Consider the following 17,160-nt stretch of genomic DNA (forward strand, 5'->3'; position numbering starts at 1 on the left):
TGAATCCTACTTGGCATACAACAGACAAGGTTTAGACTTTCTGGATTTTCAAGAGTGACCGCCAATAATTCTAGCTTATACCAAGAAGATTCTGATTAAGGAATCCAAGAGATATTCGATCGTCTAAGGTAGAACAGAATTGGTTGTCAGGCACGTGTTCATAGGTGAGAATGATGATGAGTGTCACGGATCATCACATTCATCATGTTGAATTGCAACGAATATCTTAGAATAAGAATAAGCTGAATTGAATAAAAGATAGTAGTAATTACATTAAAACTTGAGGTACAGCAGAGCTCCACACCCTTAATCTATGTTCTGCAGAAACTCCACCGTTGAAAATACATAAGTGATAATGGTCCAGGCATGGCCAAATGGCCAGCCCCCAAATGTGATATGAATTTGAAAATAGGGAAAATGACCCCTTAATACAATAGTAAAAAGTCCTATTTATACTAGACTAGCTACTAGGGTTTACAGAAATAAGTCTAAGTGTAGAAATCCACTTCCGGGGCCCACTTTGGTGTGTGCTTGGGCTGAGCTTGAGCTTTACATGTGCAGAGGCTTCTCTTGGAGTTAAACACCAAGTTGTAACGTGTTTTTGGTGTTTAACTCTGGTTTATGACGTGTTTCTGGCGTTTTACTCCAGAATGCAGCATGGAACTGGCGTTGAACGCCAGTTTGCGTTGTCTAAACTCCAAAAAAGTATGGACCATTATATATTGCTGGAAAGCCCTGGATGTCTAATATCTAACGCCGTTAAGAGCGTGCCATTTGGAGTTCTGTAGCTCCATAAACTCCATTTCGAGTACAGGGAGGTTAGAATCCAATAGCATCAGCAGTCCATTTTCAGCCTAAATCAGATTTTTGCTCGTCCCTCGATTTCAGCCAGAAAATACCTGAAATCACAGAAAAATATACAACTTATAGTAAAGTCCAGAAATGTGAATTTTACATAAAAACTAATGAAAATATTCCTAAAAGTAGCTAGATCCTACTAAAAACTACCTAAAAATGATGCCAAAAGCGTATAAATTATCCGCTCATCAGTAAGTGAGGGTCGATCCCACGAGGATTGATGGATCAAGCACCAATTATTGAGTGATATGCTTAGTCAGGCAAACAGAAAATAGTGTTGGAAGTTCAAAGAGCATTAAACATAAATTTGAAATATTAAAGATAGACAGATAAATAAGTTGGGAATAAAATATTGAGAAAATAGTTAAGACTTCAGAGTTATCTATTTTTCCAGATTGATTATTCTTACTAACTATTTTAATCATGCAAGATTTAATTCATGGCAAACTATATGTAACTAGACCCTAATTCCTTAGACCTTCCTAGTCTCCTCCAAAATTCATTAACTGCCAATTCCTTGGTCAATTAATTCCAATTACAGGGTGATGATCAATTTCTAGTTTATATGCTAAAAGAATCCTAATTATCCGAAAATAAGGGGATTATATGCCATGTATCCCGTTAAATACAAACAATTAGAAATTCAGTATAATATGTTTTCAAGTTGTTGTTCAAGTAAAGAGCTTTTCCAAGTTTTACAAGAACTCAATTAGAACATGGGTCATACTTCCATTCCACCCATATTCATAAAATAAAGAGCAAAAACATTTATTGAAATATAAATCAAAACATGGATTAAATTAGAAAGATCAAACGAATCAATCCATACAAATAGACAGAGCTCCTAACCTTAACAGTGGAGGTTTAGTTGCTCATGGAATGTGGAATGTAAATTTGTATAGAATTTCCTAATGGAATCCCCCTAATGGAACCTCTTAATAGAAGAGAAATCTCTCCTTTTTATAACTAATATTAATTAATTTAAAATCTAATATCTAAAATTAAGATAATATCTTTTCCTATTTTAAAATCAAATTTGAATTTAAATCAGAATTAACTAACTACTCCGTGGTCTTGTAGCGTGGGGACCACTTGACTTCACTGGATCCGCGCCTAACTTGGGTGCTGAAATGGGGCCCAAAAATCACCCCCCAATGTTTTCTGCATTTTCTGCACGTGGCGCATGTCACACGCGTACGCGTCAGTCACGCGTATGCGTCGATGGTCTTTTTCGCAAGTCACGCGGACGCGTCGGTCATGCAGACGCGTCGCTGAGCAAATCTTCAAATCATGCGTATGCGTCAGTCATCCGCACGCGTCGCCGTGGATAGCTCCAAATCACGCGTACGCGTCAGTCACGCGCACGCGTCGCTCCTCGCTGCTGTCTCCTTTAATTCTTGAGCTGCAGAAACTCCATCAAATCCAGTCGAATACTACCTAAAATAAACAAAATTGCAAAAGACTCAAAGTAGCATCCATATTGCCTAAAATATAATTAATTTTTTTTATTAAACTCAACAAATTAGATGCAAATTTGCTAGGAAAACATAGAAAAGATGCTCACGCATCAGTACTTCAATAGCAGAGTTTAAACATTAGTGCCGGCGACATTGAAAAAGTTATGCTTGTTGTCTGTGTACTTTTATGTACTCCTATGTACTGTTGGAGATGATGATAATAGATTAAAAATGAGAATTATTGAAAATTTAAAAGAAGTTTGCCCGGATGCGACAAACTCACTTTCACCTTAAAAAAGTTGCATTCCTAAAAGTTGGAATATTAGGTTTGAAAAAAAAATAATTTTTTATTTTATTTCAGAAAAAATTCCCATAATCTTTCTGTCCTTATTCAAAAGTATCGGATTCAAGCCTTATCTTTTGGGAAAAAAATTTCTAAAGTAATTTTTTGAACACAGAAACTAAACCAAACATAGCCAAAGACAAAGAGATGCGCTTGATTCTAACCTCAAATGTCCCAGGGATAGTACTAAAAAACGCTAATCTCAGCGATCACATTGGGTAGTTTTTTGCCGGTCACTTTTCTTTTCAGAAAATACTTTAGAAGCTCTAAATCAATGGGATTGAAATAAAATTCCGGATTGAATTTTCCTTTCTCCATATAATCCATACTTCGTCAATATAAAAAAGGTCCAATTTTAATTTTATGCTCTAAATCTTAATTTTAGATGAAAGAAAAATTCTAAATCTTAAGACTATGGGAGAAGAACAGTCTGCTGTGGATCACAAAGGAAGGAGGGCAATCAAGATTAATAACAAGATGCATTGTGAAAAATAATAATCATGGAGATAATGTGAAACAGAACTGAAAAAAAAGAGGAGAATTATAATTCACATATGTGAAAGAAAAGAAAAGAAAAGAATGGAAAAGAATAGAAGAAGAGTGAAAAATAGGATTTCTGGATTTGCGCATTGGTGTTGGCTCCAATAAGAAAATTGGAAAGAAGTGGGGGTTGGTTTTTATATAGTTAGAACTTTGAGGCTCATCTTTATTCGCTCCTTGTTAAATATGGAATGCTACATGTTTTGTTAATTCATTAAATTTAATTTCTTTATTTATTATATTTTATTCGAATGGTCTAGATTTTAAAAAATAACTTATTAATTCGATTGCTTATTTTTTTATAAATCTTGAAATTTTTTTGTAAGTTTTATATATTGGACTAAAGTCTAAAACAAAAAAATAGTATATGAATATTAAAAATAACATGTCTATACATAAAAAAACTGGACTTTAGAATTAAAATAAATAATACATAAAAAATAAGTTAAAAATTCATTCACGAAACCAAAAAAAAAGATATATTAGAATCTAAAAAAAATATTAAATATATATATATATATATATTATGTATATAATATTAAAATTTAAATAAATTTTATTTTGTGTGAAACAAAATTATAATATTAAATATGAATACAATAATAAAAAATTTTGTGTTATATAAATTTAATATATATATATATATATATATATATATATATATATATATATATACTCACGTAAAATATTGTTCGATAACACATTGGGCGGCTCCACCTCTAATTAAAATGGGAGTTCTCATTCCAGAAGTCAAATAAAATCGAATGTCACACACTTGGGCGGCTCCACCACTAATAATAGCCCTTTTTCTGGTGTCCGTACGGTATAACAGATCCAACGTGTGACCTACACGTTGGGTTAGCAACACCCCAGCTAGCAGAGGTCTAAACCAGATGCATTTAGGTTAACGTTGTAACCGTCGTTAATTACGGTTTTCTAGTCAGAGTCTCCCAAATCAATTCAAACCAATTCACTTATAACAAATCTCTAATGCTTATAACATGTTACTAAATTTCATAATAAATAAAGAGAAAAGAACAAATCAATCTATGACTTTTCAATCAGCGGATATTTAAATCTCTGAGGATTTAAAAATACATTTAAGTCCCTAATTTTTTCAAAATTTGGACACATCGATCCCTGAGTCTAATTTGTCCCATTTTAAAAACTCTCTCACGTGTGCATCCGTATCGATCAGAATAGTACAATAGGAGTCACGTTTGATTTTTTCGTTGGGTCTGACAGATCCTATTGAACATGAGGGATCGATATGTCCAAGTTTTAAAAAGGTTAGAGACTTAAATATATTTTCAAATCTTAGAGGACTTAAATGTCCGCAGATCAAAAGGTCAAGGGACTACTTGTCATTTTTGCTAAATAAAATATATATAAGGTTTCATATTAAATGTAACTAAAGTATAACAAAGTCAAACAAAAAAAAAATATGTGTGCTTTATAAAATATATGAATATCGTCTGTATTTTTATAAAATTATGAGTTTTTCAAAAATCAATATTCATTCTAAAAATTTAAAAATCATTGAAAACAAATATTTTTAGATGCTAAAAATAATGGTTGAATTTAAATATTAATAATACACTTAAAAATAATTATAGACAAAACATCTAGTCACAACTTGATTCTAAAAAACTGGAAGCAACTCTGACTACGTCTCCGAACTGAATAACTCTATAACTCTAGAAACATGATAATAATAATAATAATATTTGAAAGCTAATAATATTGTCTATTAACACAATCTTACTCAACTTGATAAAAGTCTCAAATTTTCTAATCTAATAATCCTAATTTTGGATTTAAGTATATCCACAAGTATAGCCATATATAGATGACGAAAATTAAAGTGATAAACAGGGTGTTAAAAAATTTTTGTGCTAAAATAAAGTGATAAACAGGGTGTTAAAAAATTTTTGTGCTAGTTTTGGACAATGAGTCAACAGTGAGAATACCAGAATCTATTTTTTTGATAATGTGTGTCATAATATTCATACCAAGATTAGTGAAATATTGCAGTTTGATAGAACAAAAAATTTAGAAAATATCTTGGGATTCTCCTTTTTCATTCCAAGGTTAACAAGGATACTTATCAGGGGATCATTGACATCATGAACTCAAGACTCAAAAATTGAAAATTCTCTTCTTTGTCCTTAGAAGGGAAGAACCCTTTGGTGAGATCTATCACTTTTACTATTTCTTTTTATGCTATGCAAATTGCTGCTTTATCAGTCTCTACTTGTGATAGCATTGATCGAAAATGAAGAATTTTATATGGTGTACTTCAGAACAGTCAAAGACAGTACATCTCCTAAATTAAAAAAGGTAACGAGACCAAAAGTGGCTGGTAGCTTAGGTATTCAACATGCATGCTCTCTTAATCGAGCTTTTATAACAAAGATCGGTTGGGAACTACAGAAACAGAAGAATAACTTGTGGGTTAGAGTTCTAAGAGCCAAGTATAGATGCGAAAATGACATTATCCCATATGTTAGAGGAAAAAAATGACTCCAATCATTGAATAGGAGTTTTGCAGCTTGGAGTGATGTGGAAGGAACTCCTTTTGGTGTATCAACAACGGCAAAAGAATAAAATTTTGAAAAAATAATTGGGTTCCTAAGTTAGAAAGCTGAAAAAGCATGACATTCAACCTCTAAACTCTAGTGATTTGAATGTATCTCTAAATGATTTCTTATCCATTTCAAGCGGATGGGATGAAGATAGTCTAAAGAGTTAGCTGTCAGCTGATTTGGTTGACCAGATTTTGTGCATCTCCCACCGTCTCCCTGAAAAAATTCGGATAGGATTCCATGGTATTTCTCTTCTTATGGTAATTTCAACTTGAAGATTGCTTATAACTTGTCAAAAGAAGCTCTTACTATCCTTGAGCAGATGTTTAAGCTGCTTTGGAACTGGAAGGGCTCAGAGAGGGTTAGATCGTTTATATGGCTAACAAGTCAGAACATCTTTTTTAATGTAGAGAGACGTAAAAGACATATGAGCCCTTCAGCAACATGTCTTAAATGCGGCTGGAATGAAAAGACAACTCTTCATATTCTAAGGAATTGCTCCTTTGCAACTGTCATTTGGCAAGTTGATGCCTCGCAGCAAGAATACTAATTTCTTAACTCACAACCTTCAAGGATTGGTTTCTCAGAAATCTCTCTTCTAAGAATCATTGGTCCTATTTGTTTGGAGTGACTACTTCTTATTTCTGGCACTTTTATAATAAACTGGTCTTTGAAAAAAAAAGTCACTATCCTGACATTCAGTATTATTATTTGAAAACCAGACTAATGAGATTTCTATTTGTATGAAATTGAGTTACTCACCTAAAGACTAACTTGAAATCAGAATCCGTTATTAAGTGGATATCTCCACAAGAGAATTACATTAAGTTAAATGTTGATAGATCGTACTATAGCAACAACAATAATGTAGCGAGTGGAAAAATATTTTCGAGATCACTGTGCAAGATTCATCGAAGTCTTCTCCTATAATATTGGGATTTGGATCCTCTAAAGTTTGAATTTTACTTTAGAGAATAAAGCGTGATCTTCTACCCTTAAATAGTTTTTTTTTTCATATTTATGCTTGGTCCCACCTATGAAATAAATGGTGAGAGATCACACTTTACTCTCTAAAGTGAAATTCAAATTTTAGAGGATCCAAATCCATAATATTGGGAGTTGCTCCATAACCCATGCTGAGATATGGGAGATTATTCAAGGACTTCAGATTGATGTGACTAATGAGTTCCAATGCATTCAGTGGCGGAACTTGAAACAAAATTTTGGGGGGGGGGCCACATAGAAGATAATTGTCAAAATATTTTTGATATAGATCCCATTTAAAATAAGCTCATCTAATCTCATCTCTCTGGTTTTGGTGGTATTGCCAAATTTAAAGCCGTTTTTCAAGGTCTCGTTCCAAAAAATTAAGGTCAAACTCATCAGAGGTAACTTTTTGAACTTTTGAAAGTTGTATCTCACTTTTTTCGTGATTCATTAAAGTAGAAGAACTATCTACATGTGTTGATATTGTAAAAATTATATGTTCTCCTTCTTAAATATTAGTCTTCCTCTTAAAAAATGCATTAATTCTTTAATTTTTCATTATTATTTTATATAAAAATTTGAATATATATCCTATAGAATATGTAAAGAAGAAGTTAGAAGGACAAATATTAAAATTTATAATATTTATTGATTTTTTATCAATTTATATAAATATAATAATATTAATACTTATTGAATATTCTATTATTTTTTATCATATAAAAAATTAAATTAAATAAATAGTATATAAAATAATATTAAATTAAATAAATAAAAATATCTAATTTTTTATGTTTGAACTTAAAGGTAGAATGTTGCTTATTGAAATTATTGGGTACTTTAAGTTATAGTAAAGTATTTAAACCAATTGAATTATTTTTTATCTTTTAAAAAAGTACTACTAATTTTTTTATAAAAAATTTGGGGGCCATGCCCCCTCTTGTCTGAACTAAGCTCCGCCACTGAATGCATTGTTCTTGAGTTTGATTCTCTAGTGGCGATTAACCTAGCTAGAAGCGGTGTGCTTTCTCGCACCCCTGTTACTTGCTCCTTGAAAATATGTCAGAGTTAATGCAGCTTGTATTCGAGATTTAGGGTAAGTTTGAATTGACTTTGGAAAAAAAGTACTTTTTTATCTTTTTAAAAAAAAATTTATTAGATAAAAATTATTTCACATGTGAATAAACTTTTTAAAAAGAGTTTTCAAGTATTAAAAATGTCTTTTATTTCTGTTTTTTTTAAATAAGATATTGTTAATTTAAAAAAAATATTTTTTTTAAAAACGTTTTCAAATAAATTTTAAATTAAATAATTCTTTTTTATTTTTTAAAAAATTATTTTTTACTAAAAAAACCAATCAAACCAATACTAAGTTGGCACCACACTTTGTAAAAAACTAATTATTACTAATTTATTAGTTAAAAAAAAAAAACAAAATCTCTCTTACACTCTCTACATTTTTTATATTCAATAATTTTAAATTTACGTCATGCTCTAGTTTTTGATATTGTGAAAATTCTCCAATTGAGACGAATTGTTTAGTTTGATTTTTTTTTTGGAGTTCGATATAAAAAAAAAGTTAGTACTTATGAAAAAAAACCAACTTAAAATTTTTCTCAAGATAATAACTCTAAGAATTTATTATTCAAATAACACATTTGTAATTTTCTTTTTTTAATTAATATTTATACATACATATATTAAAATACGATAAATACATCTTATGTCAAAATATTATATTTTAGATTTTAATACACTATTATATTTGATTTGGTACTTCATCAGCAGAATTTAAACATTGATGATCCAGTTAATTGACGTATAACTTCAAATAATAATAATTAACTACTTTCTTCCCTTCATCGAAACTTTCAAATTATATGAACTCACGTTATTAGCAAAAGTTCTTTTGATAATTTAATATTAAATAATAATAACGTATCATACTATCATTGTAAAATATAAACTAATTTAAAAAACTTAAATTAGGAAGTGAACTTTATATTTTAGTGGCTCATTAATTTTCATATGACAAAGTAACGTGTGTAACTCAACGTTATGATGATTTGAGGAGATAATACAGTAATGTGACGGCGTTAGTTAGCTGACTAAAGACTAGAAATCGGACCGTCTGATTTTTTTGTTGGAGAAAGGGGTGCACATATCGAACGGTCCGATTTGTGAGTGAGGAAAAAAATCGAGCATAGTAATCGGACCGTCCGATTACATGAGGCTGAGATATTTTTGGATTAGTTCACTTAAATCGGATAGTTCGATTTGCTGCATGCTAAAAATTTTGAATTTGAACGTAATCAAAATCGGACGGTCCGATTTCAGAGCGTAATAAAAGTTAACTGTTGAAATGCAGTCGGACCGTCCAATTTATGGTTTTATATATACCTCAACATTATCCGAAGTCTCCATTCTTTGTTAGTCTTTGAAATCTCTCTTCTGAAACCCTGTAGTTTTTTCTTCTTCTTCTTCATTGTTTCGGCACCAGCTTTCATGTTCATTGTTTGAAGATCCTATTTTTTCAAGTTTGAGAGTGTTTCCTGTGAGTATATCATAATGGATGATAGAGTATTGTTAAAGATTTATTATCATGGGCAAATTTGTTACAAACAGCTGAAGGTGTAAAATTTGTGTGTGAAAATCCATTGGATATTGTTATTCCATTTACGTTGTCGTTTGAAGAATTAAAAGGTGTAATTTGTGAGAAGATGGATTCTCAAATATGTAGGAGAATATCGTGCATTTTGTATAGGAACCCAGTATCTGTATTTAGTGGGTTCGTTCAGTTTCAAACCAAATATGTAACCGATGAAGCGAGCATGTAAGATATGTTTTCAGTGTACATGAAAACTCGCTCACAGATATCATTCATCGAGCTGTATATTGAGTTTGAGCAGTCAGAAGCAGACCGGAATATTGAGCTGGAAAATTATAATAGTGATAGTGAGGAGGAGTTCGAAAGTAATTATGAATGCCTTGATCCGGGTGGAGATGGAGATCAGGCCGACGATACTATGCAGGCAGATGTGGCGGATGTGACAAATGCACTAGTAAACCAGCATTCGTTTGTGGAGCCTACTTTCATGCGCTCACTGGATTTGGAGGCCATACATACACCGGAATTTCCTGAGTATATGAATGCAGGTATGTAGTTTTGATACAATGTATGATAGATTAATATGACAGATTGATTAGTTAGCATGACGAACATGTGATCAGTAGAAATGGTAGTTGATTGTGCGAGCTTTTTTATCTGGTAACTAGCGTAGTTGTCAAAATCGGGCCAGATCGGATGGTGAGACCGGATCGGACCAGACCGGTTCGACTGGACCGGACCGGTTCGACTAGACCGGACCGGTTCGAACCAAACCGGACCGGATAGGTTCTATCGGGCAAAATCAGTTCGACCGGGCCGGACCAGATCAACTGGACCGGTTCGACTGGTTAAAAGGTGAACCGGCCGTCTAACCGGTTCGGTTGGTTGGTTGGACCGCACATGGACACGAACACCAAACAAGTAACAACCCATAGGATATAAATATATTGGTATATTGGTATATTGGTATATTGATATTGATTGTGTTATTAGTTATTTTTCTTGTTCAATTTAATTTTATTCTTATAATTTAATAATTTGATTTAATTATGACCGGTTCAACTGGATAAACCAGTGACCCGGTCATTTGACACGGTTGATGACCGATTCGGTTCTGATAACTATGGTAATTAGTGTTTAGTTTTATGGTTGATTTTTTATTTCTTATGTATTTAATTACTTATTTATATTTATATGACCAATTTATAATTATTAATCAGAGTACATAATTTCTGGTGTGAATGTAGCAGAGCTTCCTGTTGTAGCGGATGGTGAATTTATCATGGAATGGAATTTAGTTCTAGGGAGGCAGTGATTAAGGCGATGAAAGATTATACAATCTGTCAAGGCGTGGATTATCGGGTGTACGAGTCGGAGCCAACAACATTCTATGCTAAATGTACATAGTACGGTGCTGGTTGTGACTGGCTGATCAGGGTGAGTAAAATGTCCAAAAAGTACTGTTGGGAGATAAGGAGGTACAATGGTAGTCACACGTGTACTTGAGCAACCATATCTCAAGATCATTCCAAATTGGGTTCCGACACATTTGCAGAAGCAATTAAGCCGTTGGTAGAAGTTGACCCATCTATAAAGGTAAAATCAGTCATTGCGGAGGTACAGTCGAAGTTTAATTATACCGTAAGTTATCGCAAAGCCTGGTTAGCAACGCAGAAGGCAGTGGAGTCAATTTTCGGCGGGTGGGAAGCTTCGTATGAAGCTTTGCCCATATGGTTTGAGGCCATGTGTCACAAAGAGCCATCAGCGGTCGTTTACTTTGAAACAATGCTTGCGTACCAGGGTGATGACTTGGTTCCTGACATTTGTGTCTTACATCGAGTCTTCTGGAGTTATTACCCTTGTATTAGAGCATTCTGACATTGCAAGTCAATAGTGCAGGTAGACGGAACTCATTTGTATGAAAAATATAAAGGTTGTCTGTTGGTGGTAGTTTCTCAGGACGGCAACAACAATATTGTGCCCATTGCATTTGCGATAGTGGAGGGAGAGACATCTGACGCGTGGCACTTTTTTCTCAGTAACTTGCGACAGCATGTGGTGACGCGTGACGGTGTGGGCCTTATATCTGACAGACATGAATCCATCAACTCATCTATTATTCGGAGTAACGGAGCCTGGTCTCCTCCTAGGGCTTTCCACATGTTTTGTATCAGGCATATAGAGTTAAACTTCCTGAGAAAGTTCAAGGCTCCGTACTTGTAGAAGCTTATCGTCAACATAGGTAAATTTGAATAAAACAAATTTTTTATTGTCTAATATTATGTTATAATGCATGATTTTATTACAGAACTTTTTGCATTTCTTTGCAACCCTTTTAAAAGCAGATAGAGTATATCTATTAGCGCATCAGCGAGGAGGATCAGTCCTGAGGTCATAGCCTTTTCCCTTTTCACTTGTGGGCCGTACCTATCAAAATAGAACAAGCTCTAATAAAATGTATTTCTTAAATAAATATAGCTGATACATTGAATTCACGCAAGTAAATTATTTTACCTGCACTAGGCGCTGGATCGTCGCCGTGGGAGTCATCATCATTTGTATCATCCACATTCTCTTCCTCATCCTCATCCTCATCCTCATCATCGTTATCATCATCATCCTCATCCTCATCTAGACGATCTACTAGGTAGTCATCAGCCTCATCAGCAGCTGCCTTATTACTCTCTTGAATTAGACTCGTCAGAATACGCCGTGGGTTCCCGCTCTGTATGATACCTACGATGGAAGCATCACTCCTACTCGAATCAATAGAATGTCGACCGCCAGAATGTGATGAGGATGTATGGTGTCGAGCTCTCGAGTCTAACGACATCCTACTTGAAGCAATACCACTCGGATGCTGCGGAGCCATGAATCCAAGTAACTGGCTAAATGAGGCTTGTTCTCCTGAGTCAAAATGTGGAACACCCCAATACTGTTGATGTAATGGAACTGATGGAGTAAAGTAATCCGCGGGCTGAGTCTGAGGAATATATGACTGAGGTGCCTCTTGTGTTTCTGGCTGAGAAACTGGGGGTGGTGGTGGGGGCGGTGATGGAGGCGGTGGTTCTGTTTGCTGCTATTGGTTCTCCTGATGATCCGCTGGGTGGCCCTCTTGATTCTCTTGAATTGCGAGATCGGTCAGTTGCAAGTGGGCACCATATGTCCCCCGATACCATTGCATGTAAATATCCAAGGGATTATGTAATGGAACCAGTGGATCAGCAAGAATGTGACTATACCGATTCGTCCATTGCATGACCCAGAATGAATGCACATCGGACCAATCTTCATTCTTAGGTCCAGTCAAGACCTCGCCATGTGCATCACCTAGGTCTCGCGCTTGATGAGGCACACCCTGACTATTCGTCCATTGCATGACCCAGAATGAATGCACATCGGACCAATCTTCATTCTTAGGTCCAGTCAAGACCTCGCCATGTGCATCACCTAGGTCTCGCGCTTGATGAGGCACACCCTGACTCAAACCAAACTGTCTCCTAAACCTATCAGACGCATGCCACTCAATGCATTCAAAAGAGATCAGCGGCACGGTTGCACTCCAAATAACCGAGTGGTGGCAGATGTCAGTCGGAATCACACCCGCCTCAATGCGATCAACTGCATATGCCTCCAAACAAACTGAACGCATTGAAGGTAACAGAGTATTACACACCAGATAATAATACGGCTAATCAAAAATATAAAAACAACTGAATATCACATACTTGTCCTTTCTGCAGATCGTCCAATACCCTCCTATAGTGAGCTAGAGAATGATATCTGTAAGGCCATTCATCAGGGTTCCAATTACGCCATCTGACATCAAACAGCTCATTATAAAAAAAATTATGATAAAACTCTCAATTAAAAGGTGATGCACTTACTCAAAGCAGATGATGCTTGAACTTACCTATTAGCAAGTGGAAAGACTTAAGGATTGCCTGGTATAAGCGAGAGAAATGGTAAACGAATCTGTTCCAAGGGTTACCTGAAACTATAGGTCGATCTCGGATGAGATCTTCTGCAAGGGTCGAAGATGCTGTGTCTAATTTGATGGACTTGATGGTGGTGCTGATTCCTTCGTCCCCGGAGGGTGGGAGTACCTGCAAGGGACTCCGATGGTTAAGTTAGCAAGGGTATTAAGCAGGTATTGAGTAGAATCAGAGTATGAGTTATACCTGGGTGCTCCAGTGTATTTATAATGGTGGGGAGTGACCTTTCCAGAGATAAGATAGTTATCTTTATCTTATCTTATCTTTGAGTGAGGTCTTCTTAAGGGAACCGCCTTTATCTCTACGGGCTTGGGCTACCCTTGGATTCGGGACGTGTTCTTCAGTTTGGGCCCTTTATTGGGCTTTCCTGTGACTTGGCCGAGCTCTTTGAGAAGAGGTCGAGTCGTCCTGACCTGAAGAGATCGGTCGCTTTGTCTGTAGAATATCCTGGGGCGGAGAGCTCGACCCAGGGTATGAACAGTGCCCCTTCTCAAGCTCGGTCTTTATTTGGAGGTAGAGTGTTATTTTTTAGGACTTCGAATCTTTATCTTTGTAGAGTTCTTTTTTGAATGCGAAACGTTTTTGCTTCCTCTGAGAGCGCGCGCTTTTGTATTAGCGTCCTAGCCTTGGAATGTGCGAGGGTTTTAATGCCCTCATTAATTGGTTTTAATGCCCCGTTTCTCTTGGTTTCCTTTATTCAAATTTTGTATCCAAGAGACGGTTTTCTTTTCCTTGTAACTTCCCTTCTTTTTCGCCGTTTCCTTTCCTGCATTTCTCGTTTTCTCTCTTGTGACGCTTTGGCATTCGCTTGGTGCTTCCACATCGTAGTCGATTCTCTGCTGTTCTTTTTCGAAGCTTTCTTCCTTCTTCCAGGTTGGCTTTTGTTTTCTCTTCACTGTTTATTTCTGCTGCTTTCTTTTGATGTATGTTGGGAAGCTTGAATTTTTTCCTTGTTTCTGTACTTGGTTTATTGCTGTGACGCCTGTTTCCTGGTCTTCTTTTGTCCTTATGTATGCTTTGGGTGATTTTTCTGGTTTTGGCTTTTTTTTAGGCTTCGTGTGTTGTCGTTGATTTTCGTACTGCTGTTTTGAAAAAGGTTGCTCCTTTGATAACTTGTTTACTCCATTGATGATTTTGTTTTTGTTGATGACTTTTCTTTGATAGTAATGATGGTTTTTGATGACTTTCCTTTGACTTTCGCCTTTTTCTCCTCGGGACGTTGTTTGTTTGGGAGAGAGTTTTATCTTTATAGCTTTTTCTGAGACTTTACGCTGTCATTGCCTCCAAAGGATGCCCCTGGACCTCATTGTGTGTCTTGGGGTTTTCCTTTTACTGTTTGTGTGCTTGAGGTTGCGTTGTCCGAGTTGCTTCCATATTGCCCGAATTTGTTTTTGGATTAGTAACCCGTTTCCTTTTGTTTGTAGGATTAGTTGGCCATGTCGTCTCACAAAAATATTGTCGAGGCGTCCTCTAAGGTTCCTGAGGGGATGTCCGACTGGTTGGACTCCCTTGTGTTGCTATGTGTATCTCTAGCTAACGCGGAGTTCTGTGTGGAGCTTAGAAAACACCATCGGATATGTAGTAGTGAGAATCAAGAACGCAACTATGAGCTGGTGGCACCCGATTCTGATGACATAGTCTGCTTTCCTGTTCTGACCCAGGGGGAGCGTCCTTTCTTTTATGCATATGATTTCTTCTTTAGCCAAATGGATATTACCTTCCTTTTACTTCCTTTGAAACCGACCTGTTGTGGTCTTGTAATGTGGCCCCATCTCAGCTTCATCCGAATTCTTAGGGTTTTATTAAGATTTTTCAGCTGGTTTGCCATGAATTCGGTGTTAAGCCTTCTTTAACCCTTTTTTCTGTATCTGTTTCTGTTGACCAAGCCTGGAACTACCAAAAAGAAAGCTTCTTGGATTTCTTTTAGGTTGGCCTAGGGACATAAGGTCTTCTCCATGTATGATGAGTCTTTCTGCGATTTTAAGAATTACTTTTTCAAGATCCGAGCTGTTGAAGGAGCTCGTCCTTTCTTCCTGGATGAGAATGGCGAGCCTCGTTTTCCTTTAGAGTGGCAGAGGAATGTAGTTGTGTCTAGGTATACCTGGGAGATGTTAGACGAGGTCGAGCAGGCCTTTGTCGCTGCTTTGGAGGATATTTGGGGGGAACCTCCTCATCTTGAGACCAAGAAATTTCTGGGGGATCCATCCTTGATTCCTGTTGTATTGGGTATTTTATAAACTGTGTTCCCATGTCTTTTATTTTCTACTTTTCTTTCTGGATATTCATAAGTCGTTGCGTTTTTCTTGTTTTTCAGAGATGTCGAAGAATAATGACTCACTGAAGGCCTTTAAGAAGGCGAGGAAGGCTACCGCAGCTCAAAACGTCCCGGACAAAGTGGTCGGAGAAGGGTCCTCTCAGGTTTTGTTGAAGCCATCTGTCCCGAGCTCTCCTGGGCCGAGGAGGATGATCCCGACTCCCCGGGTTCGTTTGATCGATCTGCCTCAGACTTCAGTTGGTATCTCTGCTCCTTCAATTGCTCCTCCTCCAAAAAGACCTCGGACTGTCGAGCCATTTAATCTTGGTGCTCCCGAATTTGATGTAGTTGGGTTTGTAGATCAACAGATTGCTCCTTATGGTGTCATGCCTACCGACGATGTATCCATTCTTCGTCATTTTGACTTTATTACTCGGAGTGGTATTACACTGGCACACATAGGAGCGGCTTTATACCAAACTACTCAAGAACTTCCTATCCATGCTACCAAGGCCTTTATGGAGGAGGCGAAATCAGAGTTTGACCGAATTAAGGGTTTAAAAGAGGATCTCGAGGTAGAAGTGGCCGATCTGAAAAAGGAGCTGAAGGGGGAAAAGGCCCGGGCTGTTGGTCTGGCGGCTGCCGCGCAACTGGCCGAGGATACAGCTCTAAAACATAAGGATAGCTATGTTACTACTTATAGAGAGATGATGGAGCTCAGGAGTAGGTTGGAATCTGTTCAGGCCGATTACTCCGAAATTCAAAGTCATCTTGTAGGTAGTGTTACTGCGGCTTATGAGAATCTGAAAGAGCAATTTCGAGTTCTTACGCCAGATCTCGACCTTTCCCTTATTAGCCTGGACAATATTGTTAGGGATGGTAAGATTGTCCCTGACGATCCCGATGATGATGATGATGATGATCGTCCTTCACTGCTTGCTACCAAGACTTCTGCTGTGCCGACTTCTCCAACTTCTACTACTGAGATCAATCGTCCAGAAGGGGAACCGGATTGCCAAATCTTTAACCGAGATGATGGGACGGTAGATGCGGTGCCTCTTCAGACTCGTCCTCCTTCACCCCGAGGTGATGCTGCTGAGAAGTCTTCTAATGTTGACTGAGTTTTCTTTCTGTTTAATGTAAATAGCCCGGCTTGTGGGCTGTTGAACTCTTTATTTTGTAAATGGTATTTTGCTGACTGTTGGTACTTCTTTTGGTTGCTTGTTTAGCAACTTTATTTTGAAAAACAAAGTAGTTTTCAAGCTTCGGGGGCTGATTTTGGTGGCCTCTGGAGCTTGCTATTAACATAACTTAGTTGTTTTTATATCATGTCTGCTTGCACTCATCTTGGTACCTTCGTAGGCTAAGATTTTGTCCGACATGATCAGCTTGATTCTTTGGCTCGGTTTTGTTTGTAATCCTCCTTTTTGGACCTTATTTAGGTCTCTTTTGGGGACTATTTTTGTAATTTGTGTGTTCTGGGCCTGACTTCATCATGTCGGGTCCTGTCAAGTTACTTGGTAATCCTCTTTC

General features: G+C 36.4%; 1 protein-coding gene across 1 annotated transcript; it reads left to right on the forward strand.

Annotated features, from left to right (window-relative positions):
- Positions 1-10,701: 10,701 nt before the first annotated feature.
- LOC140183564 (uncharacterized) lies at positions 10,702-11,601 on the forward strand. Its single transcript, XM_072232016.1, has 3 exons — positions 10,702-10,777; positions 10,901-11,190; positions 11,278-11,601. Exons 1-3 carry the CDS (start codon positions 10,702-10,704, stop codon positions 11,599-11,601), a joined length of 690 nt encoding a protein of 229 aa, XP_072088117.1.
- Positions 11,602-17,160: the final 5,559 nt, after the last annotated feature.

This window comes from Arachis hypogaea, chromosome 3, assembly GCF_003086295.3.
Source record: "Arachis hypogaea cultivar Tifrunner chromosome 3, arahy.Tifrunner.gnm2.J5K5, whole genome shotgun sequence".
Classification (NCBI taxonomy): Eukaryota; Viridiplantae; Streptophyta; class Magnoliopsida; order Fabales; family Fabaceae; genus Arachis; species Arachis hypogaea.